Consider the following 18,336-nt stretch of genomic DNA (forward strand, 5'->3'; position numbering starts at 1 on the left):
CTCTCTCTCTTCCTAGTTGCCATTGCTTTGCAGATAAGAAGTGCTCGTCTCTCCCAGGGCAGAGGAAATATCTGCGAGGGTATTGTAAACACAGTAAACAGGCCACAACACTATTAAGTCGTCCGTGACTCAGCGCCGGCACACAGATCTGCTGCTTGCTGCTGCTTAACGGGCGCCCCCGTTTTTTTTTTTTTTTAAAGAAATCAAAGAATTTCAGTACAGGACGTGAAGCATGATGTCGCCGCCACAGCGAACACTCCTCACTACCTCTTTGTTCTTGCTGACTCACGGAGCCTTTTTTTTTTTTTTTTTTTCTCGCATCGTAGTTTAACGTCAGCCCATCTTCTGAAAAATAAACAGCTTAAAAAAAAAAAAATTAAAAAGAAGGTCAAAGCGAGGCGTTGAAGACACACAAAAAGCCGCGAGAGAAATAAAGGAGCGTTGATGTGTGCGACGGGGCTGAAAGCTGCAGTTTCTCTCCAATTAAAGCCTTTTTTTTTTTTTTTTTTTTTTTCCTCTCCCATCAATCTGGCTTTATTTTTTTTTATCTAAAACTCAACATTAAAAAAAAATTAATAATCATCGGCAATGTGACCTTGTGACTTTTTTTTTTTTTTGTCACGTTATTTTTTTGGGAACGTTTTTCTTCATGGTCCTCCAGCGGCTTCTAAACGGACCAGACGGCAGCACGTTTAGATTTAAGGATAACACTGACTTGAGAAAACACTCTTTCATGCCACCATCAAAGTCACTAATACTGTTGTTCTAAGAAGCCATACAAAAAAAAAAAACAGTTTTTCGTGAGAGCTTCAGGCAAACCCATAAACATAAAAAAAAAAAAAATGGGTACTCAAAAGGCATGAATTACAACAGAAGCTGAACGTTAGTTATATAATGGGGGCAGTGTATTAGAGGGTGGATTTGTCCTTTAACACTTCCCGACAACAAACAATGCGTTTTGTTCGGACTGTTTTTGCGTTTTCCAAAATTTCTAGCTTTAATTCACTATTGCATGAAAAAAAAACACAAAAAAAAACAACAACAACAGAATAAACTCGGAGACACTCGAGTTAATCCATCACATATTTTTATATATTTAAATCGAGGCGGCAGCTGCAAACTTGGAAAATACCTTCACCCCCCACCCCCCCCCCCCCCGTTCTGCGTCAACCTAAATCTTATTTTCGATGATAAACCGAGAGATGTTGGGTGGAGTGTAGTTGTGATGTACAAACAAAACAAAAAAAACATCACAAGGCCCCGGGTAGCCTGCGACGGGTTTTCAAGCGAGAGTCGCCCCTTTAAAGCTCGTCTCTTCCTGCTGTTAACACCCTGTTCATTTCCTGCCGGTCCCGTCCCACCGCACCCTCATACCGTGCATTTCAGTTCGGGGGGACCCGACAGCTGTGAAGGACGCCGGGTGTTGAAGGACGGGACTCCGAAGGACGTTTCGCGACGCCGGTCTGCTCGACCCAGAGACGGCACCAGAAAGGGCGGATGACCGGGTACGATCCGTTATCCTGACCGTCGCCTCCTTCCCCAGCGCCAAGCCAGAGGTCAGAGGCAGTTCAAGGGTATTGGGTGGGGTGGAGGGTGGAGGGTGGAGGGAGGTTGTTTGCATTCCTCGGCTGCTCCTGCAGCCCCTTAACCGGTCAGACAGGTGTCTTCGGCGCGTCCTGGAGGTATGTAGCCTCCACGTGTCCTCCTCGTGAAGGGCAACAGGTCAGCTCAAAGCAGGGAGGGGGGGGGGGGGCGCATCATGAGGGGAAGGGTGAGTGTGTGCGGAAATGAATGCGCACACTCCTCCACCAGGAATAGCCTTCACCCCCCCCCCAGTTTTGAGTTCAGGTTCTTCATATTATTTTTAGCGTTTCTTTCAAGTCGTTGAAAGCGAAACCTCAAATATGTTTGAAATGGGATTCGAGAGACTGACTTTGATTTGCTAAGGAGGTTTGATGCTGGATTCTCATTAGCTGAAATGTTATTAGCTGTACACACACACACACACACACACACACACACACACACACACACACACACACACACACCCTGATGTCTTGGTGCCAGCTGACCAAATTTGACTTTCAAGCAGCTTATCAGATAAGGAGGAGTAATAAAATTATATATATATATATATATATATATATCGCACACTAATCTAAATTAGCAGTAAGTGTATTTCTGGATATTCGTGGCACTGAGGTTGGTGGCAGAGAGGTGGGCTGGTGGTGTGTGTGTGTGTGTGTGTGTGTGTGTGTGTGTGTGTGTGTGTGTGTGTGTGTGTGTGTGTGTGTGTGTGTGTGTGTGTGTGTGTGTGTGTGTGTGAAGAGGGGGGGGGGGGGGGGTAACAGCAGAACAAAGCAATGCAATACCTTGTTGGACTGTCACATACAGTCTCCCAGACCTCCCTCATAAATCAATTCTATCCGGCCGAAGGGGAGCTGGGAAGAGGGGGGGGGGGGGGGTAACAGAAGAGTGCCAACACTAAATCCAATTATAAAACGGGCTGGCACCACTCAGCCTGATGACAGCGTCTACCTTCGTACCCCCCACCCCCCCACCCGCCCCCGGAGGGGTGACAGCGGTGCCAGGGGGCTGCCAACGTCGGCGGGGAGGAAGACAATCGGAGGAGGAAGGTGCCCCACGGGGTCGGGGGGGGGGGGGCGGCATGTGCACGTTTGTTACAATCCAACAGGGGTTAGTTGACTTCCTAGATATGTGTGTGTGTGTGTGTGTGTGTGTGTGTGTGTGTGTGTGTGTGCGTGTGTGTGTGCGTGTGTGTGTGTGTGTGGCACGCCGCCAGAGGCACATATCTGTGCGGAGCCCGATCCAGGCGCCAGCTGAATCCCCCTTTTTTTTTTTTTTCTACTTCGGCCCGCTACCGCAACTGCGCCGGGGGAAAAACTGGACTGCACCCCGGCACCTGTCTCCCACACCCCCACAACGTTTATAAAAAAAAAAATACAAATAAAAAATAAAAAAAAAAAAGAAAAACTCACAACAGCGGCGGATGCATGCGGCATGACAAAGAGACGTACGTTTTAAGCCGCGCAGCACCTGTCGAGGATTTTTTTTTTTGTAACCAACGAATGACACACCTCTGACACCCTGAAGAGTCGTGACCTTTACTCCACCTCCCCCCCCCCTACCCCTCACCCCCCACCTAAAAAAAACAACTCTGAGCTCCAACCGGATTCATAACAAGCAGACCGGCGGTTCAATAAAAAAAAAGGTTCAGCTGAGCCTTTCTACGGCCCTGAAGGTTCGCATAAAAAGTTCATATTGGATGAGTCCACACGGCGTCCCCGTTAAAAGAGAGAGATTCAGGATCCGCTGCGTTTTATGAACGAGCGTCTCTCTCTCTCTCTCTCTACCAAGGTTACAGCAATCAGTCGTGCATCTGAAGGAGCCGGCGGGCGGACGGAGGGAGGGTGGGGGTGGGGGGGGGGGGGGGGAGGCGCCTGGCGAGGCCGCCGACCGACATGCTCGGCGGGTCGTCGTGAAGTCCGGCTCTTTAAATACTTTACGTTTTCGCGGGTGGAAGTCGGGTTTCAGCCGGGCGCTTCAAAAAAAAAAAAACACAGCCTGAGTGATGCGGGCAAGCTTAAAAACCGCCGGGGAGAGGGAGGTGGGAGGGAGGGATGGGGAGGGGGGGGGGAGGTCGTCCAAACAGGCAATTTACCAATCGGCCACGAGAGCGTTAAAAAAAAAAAAAAAGGTCAAAAATACCGGCGACTGCAAACGCGTCTCGTTACGCATCGACCTAGTTTCACACCTGACGAGATGGTGGATCTCTCCCAAAGCCTCGCGGCGGCTGTTTTTCTGGGTCATATCGACGAGAGGGATTCACGAAGGCTCTTCAAATGACTCACTGACTCACTTCAAACGTGTGCCGTCACACACACGCACACGCACACACGCACACACACACACACACACACACACACACACACACACACACACACCGTTACCTTTCGTAGCATCCGTTTCCATCAGAAGCCGACCTCAACCCGAAGTTCGACGACGGTGCTGATGTCAAGTCAGATAAATGAGATTGTATCCCGCTAACGGCCTTTTTTTTTTTTTTTTTTATCCGTTCGGATCATCAGAGGACTTTTGGATTTTTAATTTTAAAAAAAATAATAATAATTGGAAAAAAAACAACCACATAAGTGGGTCTGTTAAGGAGAAGTGAACTTTCCTTGAACCGACTTTCTTTTTTTTTTTTTTTTAACTACGGAGGATGTCTTGGAAACAAGCGGGTCTTTGTTCGGAGAGCGTTTGGTGCCCGACGGCACCGGGCCCGGGCCCCGGCTACGGTTTTTACTGTACATCAGATATTCTCAAATAAATTTTTTTTTAAAAAAACACCACTGCCGTGTGGCGACAGGACGCGGGCGCCTCCCACTTTAAGGCCATTTATTCATTACAAAAAAAAAAATATGACAAAAGAAGTGGGACGAGCCTTGGAGGGAACCCTGTCGGGGCCGCGACTGATTTGGAAACAAGGTTCTCTAAAATAAGTGCGGGCTAAATGTAAAAACGAGGACGGCGCGAGATGACGGACGTCGCCCGACATAGACGGGTTTTTTTTTTTTTTTTGGTCTCTCGGTGGCCGACGCGGTAACCTTTAAGGAGGTGGATCTCGGAATAGAAAGCCCGCGGATCGACCGCGAACGAAGTGGAAAATGGCGCCGACCCAATTAGCGCCGACTCTCGGCAGAATATTGTTTGTGGCCCGCGACGGTTTCGCTTTCAGTCCAGGCAGATGGTCCCCCGTCGCCCCCTACCTCCCCCCCCCTACCCCAGCGGTTGTTGTTGCGATCTTCCCCGAGTTTCGCCTCGAGGCGTTAAGGCTCAAACTTCGGCCTCCGTGGGGAGCGGCTATGGAAAAAAAAAAAAAAAATCAAAAATAAATACATCCTCAGGCAAAGTCGCCGCGTCGCTCGTCATCCGTCCCTCCTTTACCTTTTCTTCTTCCTTCCGTCTTTTCTTTCAGCGAGTCGTCTGCCTCGCTCCAAAAAAAAATAAAAATAATGAAAGATGATCAATCTCAAGAGCCTTTAATCTCTCTGAACGTTTTCCTTCGGGTTTACGTTTGAAATTTGAACCTGACCCCTTTTTTTATTAATTTTTTTGGGGGTAATCGCAGCTCTGCGTTTCTCAAAAGGATGCGAGCGATGATTACTTTGCTGTTGAACCACTTTATTGTTTTTTTGTTTTTATTTGTGGACGGTTTTTGTCTCCCTCTTCGCGTCGTCGTCGCGTCCGTACGATCTCGCCGGACTACAGCGCCGCTCGTTATACACCTTCTGGCCGTAAAACCGTCGCCGGCTCTCAAATCGTTTACGCCGTAGAACCGGCAGCCCCGCGGTGATTCTGTCGAGCGCCGCCAAAGCCCGGTTCTATTCTGAAGGTGCCGTTATGAAACGCCGAGGGGGGAGTCGGCGTGTTACACATAGCTCGGCTGTGTGCGGGCCAACTCTTTAATCAGTCGCTGTAATTTGCCGGGATGGACTTTGAACCACGGACGTATTTGTCTCCGCTTTTCATCCGTGGCTAAACAACCGACGGAGGGGAGGGGAGGGGAGAGGAGGGGGAGGGGGAGGAGGCCGGTGGCCCTCGGCCCGTGCACGGCTCCCGTCGCCGGGCCCCCGCGAGCAGCCGAGTAACGGACAGTGAGCGACGGAAAAGAGAAGCTTTTTTTGGCTCTGGGGAGAAGTGGGACGACGAGGGGGGAGAGGCGCGATGAGGGGGGGAGGAGGAGGAGGATGGGAGGGAGGAGGGAGGGAGGGGGGTGCACCGAAAAGAAGGAAGAAGGGAGAGCAGGAGGACATGATGGTCCACAAGTCCCCCGGTGGCAGATTGAGCTCTCCTCTGAATACTAAGACCAACACTGCTACAGAGACGCAAACTACAAAAGCCCTTACTCCCTTTGAGCCCCCCCCCCCCCCCGGCGCCCACCCTCCCACCCTCCGTGCGATATATAGATATATATATATACGGGGGGCGGGCGGGCGGGGGGGGGGGAGGAGAGCTTTCAAGCACTTGTGAAAGAGTAGGTGTAATTGGAGGCCGAGGCGATGCAAGGATGGGGTTCGGGGGAGGCGGCGGAGCCGGGGGGGGGGGGGGAGAGCTAAGAGGAGAAGACGAGAGGCGAGAGGAGGGGCGCTTGATTTAAGAGGCCATTGTTTTAACAAGTACATTCGGCCTCCCCCTCCTTTCTCCTCGCGGCCTCCCCTTCAGATGCCCACACTCCGCCGAGTCAAAAGGCGGCGTTTAGCCCCTCTGAGCGGAGTGGAGGCCGGGCTTGTTTTGACACTTTGTCCTCCTTGGCTTCTGTGAAAAGGGCCCCGGCTTCTATGGGCCACTCGAGTTCATTAGGAAGTGCAGCGGCTTTCAGTCGCGTCCCCCTCCCCTGTCCCCCGTCCCCGTCCCCCCCGCTCCATCTACCAGGCCCTCGACAGGGGCCTCCGAGAAGCCCTTCACTGCTTGTTTAATAAAGACCCTCGCCACCTCCGCGAGGCTTACCCACCTCCACGTCTACCTCATCACAGCCCCCCCCCCTCCACCCCCCGGCAGCGTGCGGGTGGGGGGAGGGAGGGAGGGAAGGAGGGTGAGGGGTTGGGGGGTATCCACCGACGGGAAAACAGCGAAGAACAAAGAGCGGCGGCGGAGGATGCGGCGAATAAGACGACGTTTACCCTCCTCAGTGGAAGTATGAATTACACCGGTACCCGTCCTCCACCTGAGTGTGTCTGTGTGTGTCTGTGTGTGTCTGTGTGTGTGTCTGTGTGTGTCTGTGTGTGTGTCTGTCTGTGTGTGTGCGTCCGGAGTCATGTTTCAGCTCTCACACTTTTGGGTGACATCACTGCGTCAGTATCGAGGGGGGACAAAAGTGAGACGTGTCACTCTAGAAGGGCACCGGCACCGTGAGATCATACGAGCCCCCCGGGAAGTCTCAGCTGCTTCTGGGTGGGTGGGGGGTGTGTGTGTGTGTGTGTGTGTGTGTGTGTGTGTGTGTGTGTGTGTGTGTGTGTGTGTGTGTGTGTGTGTGTGTGTAGGTATTTACTGTGAGAAAGTATAAGTGGGATGATTACACACCTCTTTCCTGCTGGATAGTTAGTTACATATGGTATTTTTTTTTTAAGTGTATACAGTTTCAGTCTGTGTTGTGATCACGAACTCGACACTGCTATGGAAACGGATTATTATTATTATTATTATTATAATTATGATGTACGCTTCAGGTTTGATGCAATTTGAATTGAATTGTTGTTAAAAAAAAAATGTTTTGGGGGTCAGCTCATGTTTAAAACTCAAAAAAAGGTGGTTTCGTATCCTCTTTGCGCTCCATCCGTCAACATCCAGTCGATGATAACAGAATATTTAGAAATGAGCATTCGTGATTATTTTGTTCCCCCGTTTGCAATAAAAAAAAAAAATCACAAGAGGAATGAATGAATGAATGAATGAATGACTGTTCAACATCGTTGTTGCATGCTATATTGTTTGTGTATTTTAGTGACGGACCGTATTTCCTCTAGTTCTCAAACGAAACCGAAAAAGAATCGGCGATTTTTGAGAAATCAATCGATAGCTGAACAAATATCCATAAATAAATAAACAAACAAACAAACAACTGCTTACTTTACTATTTTATCTGCGCATTATTTTTCAAATAAATCCAAACCAAAAAAAAAAACTCCCTTTATCAAAGTTACTGTCACTTTAAAGTTGTGTGTGTGTGTGTGTGTGTGTGTGTGTGTGTGTGTGTGTGTGTGTGTGTGTGTGTGTGTGTGTGTGTGTGTGTGTGTGTGTGTGATATGTCTTTGGATGCAGATTTATTTCCATAGGTGCTGCAAGCGTGCCGTCTTCTGGTTTCAACAGCTCAAAGGGACATCAGATATGTTAACAGGTGCTTCCCCGCAGTTGTAGTCGAGTCCCTGGGAGGTGTGTGTGTGTGTGTGGGGGGGGGGGGCTGTTCGACCATGTGCTCGTACTGTACGGCCGTGTGACGGGATAAAAAAATTTTTTTAAAGTCCTCCACGTCCTGTCAGCTGTTTCTAACGGAGCCGTACGACACACGAACATCAGCTGGACATCGCGTCGACCGGCGATCGGGTTTATTTGCAAAGATTCAGATTCAGAAGTGATTTTGTGTTGTTGTTTTTTTTTTTTTTTAAACTGGAGTTTGTTTAAAAGCAACAAAGCTGATTTACTCGCTGCTACAATGCACGTTTCTTAATGCGGTGTGTGTTGGAGAGACAGTGTGCCGAGTTGAGTGTGTGTGTGTGTGTGTGTGTGTGTGTGTGTGTGTGTGTGTGTGTGTGTGTGTGTGTGTGTGTGTGTGTGTGTGTGTGTGTGTGTGTGTGTGTGTGTGTGTGTGTGTGTGTGTGCTGTCTCCTCCAAATCATATCACACTCTAATCTTATCTGAAGCTCGCGATGGAAGCTGCGAGTGTGTGTGTGTGTGTGTGTGTGTGTGTGTGTGTGTGTGTGTGTGTGTGTGTGTGTGTGTGTGTGTGTGTGTGTGTGTGTGTGTGTGTGTGTGTGTGTGTGTGTGTGTGTGTGTGTCTCCTCCAAATCATATCACACTGCGAGTGTGTGTGTGTGTGTGTGTGTGTGTGTGTGTGTGTGTGTGTGTGTGTGTGTGTGTGTGTGTGTGTGTGTGTGTGTGTGTGTGTGTGTGTGTGTGTGTGTGTGTGTGTGTGTGTGTGTGTGTGTGTGTGTGTGTGTGTGTGTGTGTGTTCCTAAAGAACCGTGCCCGAACAGGCTGTCGGTGCATGCAGGCACGTCGAGGGAGGTGAAGCGCCTTTAATCGGGCACCTGCGAGACAGCTGCGGGCCCCCTATATCTGTAGGACCACCCCCCACCCCCCTCCCAACCCCTCCACCCCTCAGGGACAGTGTTGAGACGGTGACCGTAAGAGTTGAAGATGAAGCAGGAAAAGGAACGGAGATATGATCAGGAAAGTAGAAAAAAAAAAAGAAGTGAAACTATCCCACGGGAGAATATAGGAAAAAAATTAAAACAAAATATACGAAGAAGATGAAGCAGAAGGATGGAAATGATAATTGAAAGCCGTATTTTGAGCATCCAAAACCCACCAAGTGTGCGGCTTTCTTTAATAAAACTAGACAGTAAAGTTCTGGATGTGGAAGAGTTGGATTGTTTGAGGGTTTTTATTTTCAAAGTTCAACGACAGCTCCTCTTCAGAGATGCTCTTTATAAATATCTCGTTGTTTTTTTGTTTGTTTTTTTCATTCTCAGCAGGGGGCGGGGGGTCATTTCTATCTGAAACCTTTATAGCGTGATGAAATTTGAACTCCGCCGGTGTCAAATAATACTTTCAAGTGCGGGCTGACGACACCGTGAAAGGGTTTAAACTCCAGAGTTCAGGTTTAACTCCTTAAAAGTGTTAAAAGATCAAATCCACACACAAAAAAAGAAAAGAAAAGGTGCTTAGCGGCGCGTTTGACGGTCTCACGCGGACACTCGTTTGGAGGACGTTTGACCTCGACTTTATTCCAAAGACCAGAATTCGCCGAGGAGTGAATTAACGATGCTGCAGGAGGGTTACGGCACCGTTTCGATCCTTTCAGGATTACAAATAAGTGCGTGATACGCGACTGAGGCGTTTCATGCCGCTGCTCCTTTTAAAAGGAGGAGGACGCTAAAGAGGCGAGCGCTGCTTGGGCTGAAACGTACGAATGAGCAAACGAACGATGGCGAGGGAATAAACGACATCGCACTCTGGCTACGCAGACAATAGTTGATCTTTTTATGGGATTTGCTCACAAGAAAAATAGAGTGGAGCGTCGTCAACTTTTCAACTTTTCCCAAGTTTTCTTTCTTTTTTTTAACCGAGTTCACCAAATGTTGACAAATCAAAAAAAAAAAAAAAAAAATCAGAGGAGTTTTTCTCTGCTGTTAATCCATCGTCATCGTCCTCGTCATCATCATCATCATCATCATCATCATCCAACGGAGAGAAATTAATGATTTAACTGCCGTGTATTCAAAAATAAAGCTTTTCAACTGGACATTCATTTCCAAGATTGATTGGACACCGTACCCCCCCCCCAACCCCCACCGCCCGCACCCCCCTCCCAAAAACAACCGACAAGGGGACAACTGTCCTGCCCTCGAAAGAACAAGAAGAAGAAAAAAAAAAAAACTGCTCGGATGTTTCTGTTGCCCCGACAGAAATAAGTCATCTCCAAACCACACAGCAGTTAACCCATTAGACACGCTGGAAATACCCCCCATCGCCCTTTCAGTAAAGACTGAATCCATACAGACACTGGCATGAGACAAATGTCTTCATTTTTGTGTGTGTGTGTGTGTGCGTGGGCGTGTCTCGGTTACCGAGACGATGCAGCAGAAAGAAGAGGCTTATTTTTTTCGTGCGTGGCTGATGAACCAAATTCTGGGATGGAAGGAGGTCTTCCGTCGCAGCGATGCCACGATCAGTGGGCGCTAATGCCTTCCACCAAAATTCGGCAGAAATTTCATTAATTTCCCCGCAGATGGCCCCCGCCCCCATCCAAAAGTCCCAGTAGAGAGAGGAGTGAAGAATTAAGTTACTATAGATCTGTACGTGTGTGGGTGTCCTTCAAAATGTCTTTGTGTCCCTGCCCGCCCTCCCCCACCACCACCACCAACACCACCACCACCATCCACCACCCGACTCCCCCAGCTCAGACAGCGAGTCTGCAGCCCTGCTTATCTTTCTGTCCTCTACAGCAGACCCCCGCTGAGACGGAGAAGCAGAGTTTATTACAGTCTCCAATAATCTGCTACCCCCCCCCCCCCCACTCCCCCTGAGGAACTCAGATTCCTACGACATGGCCTAAAAAAAAACGTTCGATACCAAACCTCTCCGGCGAGGTGGCCTGAATTTTATGTCGCAAAAAAACGTGTCGGACCGTTTAACAACCGGCGTTACGCGAGTTTTCACATTCTCAGAAACCTTAATGTGTCTTTTTAATTTGTATGTTTGGGTTTTTTTTTTTGCTCAAAACACTCAAACAAGAACTGAAACCAACCATTTGAACGCTGGTAAACAAGCTCGCTTTAGAAAAGGGAAGGGGGAGTTGGGTGGAGGGGGGGAGTCTCCCTCGCAGATCGAGGAGCTAAACTGCACTTTGGGTTTCCTCAAACATTGTTGACATTTTGGCACCGACTTCTCCCAGTGGATCACTTTTGTCGTCACGCTGGGGACCGCAGCTCTCTCTCTCTCTCTCTCTCTCTCTCTCTCTCCGTCTGTCTGTCTCCGTCTGTCCGTCTCCGTCGTCGTCTCTGTCTCTCTCTGCTGAGGGCGGCCGGTGGTTGACTTTTTGTTTGTTTGCTTGCTTGCGAGCTCTCAAAGCTGACATCTGTGACATATATTAGTGCAGTGAGAATAATTGAAAAGGGCCCCGGGGCTGTGGCATCATGTTCTGAAATCAGAAACGACCCCAAAGTCGAAAAAGCCTGCCCCCGCCCCCGCCCCACCCACCGGGGGAGGGGGGTGGAGAGTCAGGTGATTTATAGGGAAGGTAGGGGGGAACACGAGGAGAGGAGCATGGTGGTGGTAGGTGGGTGTGTGTGGGGTGGGGTGGGGGGGTCTGAGGTCTGACTGTCATCTATATGAGAATGGGGGGAGGGTGGAGGGGGGATCAAGTAATCATAGGTTCCCCTCCACCCGCTACCTTGGAGGTGCAATTCCATCCCCTCAGCAGAGACACACAAAGCACAGTGGGGGTATCATGTGGCCCTTTCTGCCTGCAACCCCCCCCCCCCCCCCGCTCGGTGGAGGCAAAAAGCCTGGCCGACACCAACCTAACCAGCTAGACCAGACGAGGGCGGGCGGGCGCACACACACACACACACACACACACAGGCCACCAAACAAAACAAAAAAAGTGGAAGGTGAACGTGCATTAAATGCCAACAACAATCAACTGTTGCCAAGAGTAAAGACAAAGACGTCTTCGCTTCGTCAACCCAAACCGCAGTCACATCCTCCAAATCCCCCCCCACCCACCCCTCTCCTCCCCCCCCCCCCCCCCCCCACACTTCGTCGCCTACGCGAGTGGAATCGGCACCAAGAAAAACCACCGCGGCGCGCCGTAAATCTGCCCGTGGACCGACGTCTTTCGGGGAAATATCAACATTGCGACGCCGCTAACACCGACCGCAGTTACTCTTCGGGACGCTTCATCAGCTGCGGTGTCGGGGACGCCGTTCTGCAAGACGAAAGAGTCATGAATTTTACATTCTTAACGCTTGCTGACTAAGCAAAAAAAAAAAACCAACAACCTTGAAAAGTGAGAGCGTATGTTGGTCCAGGTATTGAAGAGGGGCGATGTCAGGGGACCAATCAGCCCAACGAGGGGGGGGGGGAGGGGAGGGAAGAGTGGGTGGAGGGCCGGGGGGTGGGTGTAGGGGAGGTGGGGGGTGGAGTGAAGGGCAGCAGAGAGCAAACACGAGGCCGTAACGCCACACCTTCGCCTTGAAAAACCCACTTTCTCCCCGATTGTCCGTGTTGACATTAACTCCCGCCGTCCCGCGGTTTTCACACCTCCCTTTATTCATCGACCGCTCGTGCCGAGATCACACGGCGAAGGCCAAAAACACCAGACGGAAAGAACAGCCGAGTCGCACGCAGGGTTTGAGACGCGTCTATTTCAACGCCGACATGAAAATCGCCGATTTAGCAGGAAATACCAAAAGTACCTCGTCGACGGCGGATTTTTGTTTCATCGTGAATTATGTTTCACATCACGTCAAAGACGCTCTTGTGATTCTTCTGAGGTCGAAACCGTCTCTTAAACTAATTTAAGTCATTTATCGAGCAAAAAAAAAAAAAAAAAAAAAACGCTTTCTGGTTTGAGACTTTTTCGTTGGACAAAAGCTGTTTGAAGAGATATCCTCGAGTCATGTGAAACTACAAAAGGACCTTTTTAGGACGGAGATGTCGCATTTTTTCAGCCCACATCTTTTTTTTCTTTAACTGTGATCGCTCCTTTTTTTTTAATTATTATTATTTTCTGGGTCATTTATCGTTTTATTGTTTGTATTATGTATTATTTCATTTGTTTGGCAGCGGCAGCGAGGAGGATCTTTACGGACGGTTCGGCAACGAACGCCGTCTGACGTGCTGAAGGTTCTGACGGGAAGAAGCGGCGAGTCGGATCGATAGCCGATTGAGGGTGGTGGTGGTGGTGGTGGTGGTGGTGGTGGAGTGGGGTGGGCGGGGGGGGGGCGTCCCAGAGCGCATCATTAAAAGCGTACAACACGCTCTCCAACACGCCATTAGTCCGAGCACTACTACCAGCTACCGCAACCCCACCAGACTTAGCTGAGGAAGCATCTTGACCTCTCACACACACACACACGCACACACGCACACGCACACGCACACGCGCACAGTCACTTTAATAAATTATAGCCTGAGGCCATCTCCTGTCAGACGGGACAGGCAGCTTGGCCTTCATCTTAGAAATAACAGCCTTCACTAATTTTATTCATCTCCCCATGAACCCATGATGTTTATCTTCAAACACGACAGTTCAAGAAAATAAAAATAAAAACCTGACACGTCAGGGTCGGATTGATGCACGTCTTCGCCAATATTTGCGGCCCGTACGATAAACATTTAACGCCTCCACCGCCTGGAATTTATTTTTTTGAGGAGGGAGAGAGGGGGGGGGCTTTTGCACATTTTATTTCGCCGATCATTTGGCGACAGATATATTTATCGTTGTCTGTTTTTTTGTTTTTTTTGTTGTTTTTGTTTTTTTTAATTTCATGTACGCTGGAGTTTCCCAACCGCCGGATAGCTGTGGTTATGACAGCCCGTCTTTGGGAGCCACCGGTCCTAAAATAATCTTTTCATTATTGAAAAATCTGACTGTCAGTGTCACATGACGCTATTTCAAAAGCTTCTTTTCCACCGCGGCAGAACTAAAACCTCTGACGAAAGAAGTCTTCGAGATGGAATTTCTTGGCAGGAAAACAATCAGATTTAAAGATCTGGAATTGGAAATTGGAATTAAACTATCAGCCCCCCCCCCAACACCACCCCCTCACCCCGCCCACCTCCACCCCCCATCAAAGTACGTGGTACTTTGTGCGTGTCGCCAAACGGCATCAGCAGCCGCTCAAACGCGACAGACAAAGACGTGTTTTAAGACATGATACGGGGCCCGGCAGACATAATTGCTTTATGACAGAACAAGTCCATAATCAGACGAGTGCGCCCCCCCCCCACCTCGCCCCCACCACCCACCCACCCACCCACCACCAGATAAAGAGGGAAGGCTCCGATAGCCACAACTTAAAAAAAAAGAAAAAAGGATGAAAGGTCCAACTATAAATAGGATGCGGATCATCCGAGGGTGGCTTTTGTTTTCAACCGAGATATTGACTCCATTATCTGGTTGACATTTGTGGAGACGGTCTTCCGGTGACATTTGGGACTTGTTCACAATAAATAAATAAAAACTAACCTCCCTTTGAGGTCCAACCGGCCAATTACAGATGTAATTCCTGCTTATCCTGTCAGGTAAAATCGTTTCATGACATGTCAAGAGAGCACGCCAGCCAATGTGTGCGTGCGCGCGCGTGCACGTGTGTGTGTGTGTGCGTGTGCGTGTGTGTGAGCACGCCAGCCAATGTGTGTGTGTCTGTGTGTGTGCGTGCGTGTGTTTAGAAATAGCTCCAGTAGGGTCCTTTGCATTCCAGCGGCTGTTCTAACATGTTGTAAATACAAGGTGTTAAAGAAACATAAGGAAGGGGGGGGGAAATCGTAAGTGCTGCTGCTGGAGAAGGAGGTGTGTGTGTGTGTGTGTGTGTGTGTGTGTGTGTGTGTGTGTGTGTGTGTGTGTGTGGAGGGGGCGGTGCAGCACAGGATGCAAGTTTATCAGAGATAAACAAGCCAGTTCACCTGCAATCATCAAGAGCCCTGAGCGGTGTGGCTTGATTTTCTTCCCTCTCTGTGTGAAACTGAGCTGCAAACACACCAACAGGACCGTCCTCTTCCCGGGATCACTCACAGAGGGGGGGGGGGGGGGGAAGTAGTTCAGTGCAAAACTTTCTACCAAAAGTTTATAAACCCTGCAGAATCTCATTACCAAAACAAAATCTCAGTTAAGATCTGATTATTTGTTATTTCCCACACCCGCAACCTGGCAAATGGCAAGGCATCTGACAGCACATCGGGCATGTGCATGCATCCACACACACCCTCTCCATATACTGTAGTATCTTGCATACAGCCGAACCTTAATGTAACACCACACAACAACAACAACAACAACAATCACTCATAAAAATCTTCCATAAACATATCAAATCACACATTTCAATGCCAACGTACTTCCAGCTGCACGTACAGCTGGCGTACCGGGTAAGTAGGGTCCACGGTGCAAACACTCCATCACGATCAGTATAAAAAAAAAAACATTTTTAAATTAAAATCAACATGTTCACAAGTGAAATCAATCAAACACAACTAGGCTGCCTCAGACCCGAGAGCTCGGACCATCGGCTCCAACGCATGTCGGTGTAAGGCAAGGCATTTTTTTTTTCTCTCTCTAAAGTACATTTTTCCACCACAGTTTCTATTTTAACCACCTAAATGGCGAATAATGGGGAAACTTAGCTGTTCTCTGAATGTGAAAGAGAAACAAATTCACAGTGCTGATAAAAAAAAATTAAAATTTAAAAAAAATAAATAAATAATAAAAAAAATCTACAACCAAACAGCAGCGGTGCAGAAAAAAAAAAAAAAAAAAAAAAGGGTCCGTCCACCTTTTCCAAAACACGCTCACATGCAGTTTCCAAGTCCAATTCGCTGCGTTGTTAAACGGACATTTTCTTACCTGGACTCTGGCTGAGAAGCAAAGTTATTAGGGCGCCCCACAGCACCGCGGCCAGCTGCATCTTGTACCCCGCTTTCTCTCTCTCTTCTCCGGGCTTCCCTCTCCCCTTTCCCCCCCACCCCCTTCTTCTTCTTCTTCTTCTTCTTCTTCTGGTTCTCCTTCTTCTTCTCTGCACAATTAAATATCAACGGGCTTCTTTTTCTTCTTCTTCTTCTTCTTCTTCTTCTTTTTTGTTTTTGTTTACAAGAAGACGCTCCGGCTTTTCACCCTTGCCTCATACCATGACTGACTTTTTGTCCTCTTTTTCTCTCCGCGACTTCTCCTCCGCCTCCTCCTCCTCCTCTTGTGTGCGATAACGCGACAAAACCCGGATTAAAAAGTTAACTCGCAGGGGGACAGCTCCGCTTCGGTCTCCAACATGTTGTGCTGTAGTTCTCGACGCTGTAGATACCAAAAGGAGCTGTGGATCGTACCAAACGCGAGCTGCGGGGGTGCCGGCTATGTCTACCGCGGGTATTTGTAAGTTATCGCGGGCGTGCTGCAGCCGCAACGACACACCGCTGTCGTTACAAAAAGTCATAAAACGCCAAATAAAACATCAAGTCTCCCCAATGTGTTGTTTTTCCGGGTTTTATTTTTCCTCGCCGACCTCCCCGTTCCCCCATCCCGCCAGAAATCGCCTCGTCCAAAATAATCTCTGGTTGTGTCATTTGCTTTTTTTTTTTTTTTTTTTTTTTAAAGTACGTCTTTTTAAAAGGCAGCCGGTCCGGAAAAGGTTTAAATCAGACAGCTTCTGCAGGCACGAGGAAAGAGTTTGTGCCTCTCAAGCACAACGTGGAGAAACTTCTTCTTCTGTTTCTGCCTTCTTTTCTTTTTCTTACACAACGTGGGTTAAAGAGGAGGAGATGACGAGGATGGGGGGGAGTGTGGGGTGTGGGGGGGGGCATTTCTCTGTTGTCACTTAAGTCAATGGAGGCAAATGACAGAGCAGTGGGTTTTTTACAGTAGGGTGTAATGATCATGAGATGAGGTCATTTCACAGTCGTTATTCAGGACCACAGACTTACAAAAAAGTTATTATTACAATTTAATTAATTCCTAAAAGGCCACTGGGGATGTATGTTTTCCTTTCTCTTGAATGACACTTTATATATATATATATATATATATATAGAAATTGTAATAAAGATGACAGTTACACCACAAGTTTATGCAGTTGAGTCCAATCCTGTTGCACTGAAAGTTGTTCCATCAGGATTTATTCAGATCCTGCACCGAAGAGAAAGTAAGTAAAAGTAGGCCGGCATAAAGTACGAGAAACAAATTTACACTTCAAGTATTAATGTGAAAGAATTCATTTCATCCCAGTGACTGATATATTATTTTAACATTATATAACATCATTAGATTATTAATACTGAAGCATGTTCATCTCATTTCATTTCATAGCACTAGACACTTTTTTTTCCATTTATCCCAAACTGTATTTATTCATTTTTATTTTATTTGGGGTTTTTTTTGTGTGTATATAGTCTGTGTGTGTGTATTTATTCTAAAATAATTATATTTGTATCTATCTTATTTCTTATATCTTATACGTATTTGTAATTTCTTTCATATTGTGTGCACTTTTTGGTTTTCTTTGCCGCCGTGACGACCGAATTTCCCCACTGCGGGATTAATAAAGTCTAAATCTAAATCAGTGTAAACAGCATGTTGCTGTTGTAGCTGCTTCTGGTGGAGCTATAGTTTGAACTACTTTCTATAGTGTACTATACTTTATATATGAATCTATTTTCAGTTTTGGGACTTTTTCTTCTAATCTTTGATTTTATTTTTTCTTCCATTTATTGAAACAAAACCATGAGGGGGAAAAAAAAAACATCTCTATTTGATGAGGTGTTAACAACTCATAGACTATCTGAAATGTAACCCTGACAAAACAAAACACTGCTGTAGTACGTGTAGCTCAGCATTGTATGGTGCTCGAGTTATACTGTTGAGTTACTTTCGACCACAGAACAACAATAGAGCCAAAATAAAAATCTCTTTACAGTCAATATTAAAGACTGAAGATGCACACCAGGGAACTATTATATAAACGCCCGATAATCTTAATATCAGAGATCACAAACATATTTCACAGGCTCCTTTATGGATACTTTTAAAAAAAGCACCACAACAGATGCAGTACACTTTCAATTAAAAGTATGCACTGAGTAAGATTAATCAAGTACATACAATGAGGTCAAAGGTCAAACACGTTTTGGGGATCTCTTTATTCAGACGGACGGACGGACAGATAGATAGATAGATAGATAGATAGATAGATAGATAGATAGATAGATAGATAGATAGATAGATAGATAGATAGATAGATAGATAGATAGATAGATAGATAGATAGATAGATAGATAGATAGATAGATAGATAGATAGATAGATAGATAGAGACAATAAAAGGCT

At 47.5% G+C, this 18,336-nt stretch overlaps 1 protein-coding gene across 3 annotated transcripts in view; it reads right to left on the minus strand.

The window, feature by feature from the left end:
* The window catches only part of lrp4 (low density lipoprotein receptor-related protein 4), a 110,544-nt gene extending 94,244 nt beyond the window's left edge, over nt 1–16,300 (minus strand). For all 3 annotated transcript variants that reach the window (XM_069705419.1, XM_069705418.1, XM_069705420.1), the window contains exon 1: nt 15,872–16,300. In XM_069705419.1, coding sequence (XP_069561520.1) covers nt 15,872–15,932 — 61 coding nt within the window. In that variant the 5' untranslated portion in view covers nt 15,933–16,300. The remainder of the gene's footprint in view (nt 1–15,871) is intronic.
* Between the last annotated feature and the right edge of the window lie 2,036 nt (nt 16,301–18,336).

Source organism: Brachyistius frenatus, unplaced genomic scaffold (genome assembly GCF_029030835.1).
Source record: "Brachyistius frenatus isolate BFR_SWC_R1_liver_20210118 unplaced genomic scaffold, ASM2903083v1 Contig_56, whole genome shotgun sequence".
Lineage (NCBI taxonomy): Eukaryota > Metazoa > Chordata > Actinopteri > Embiotocidae > Brachyistius > Brachyistius frenatus.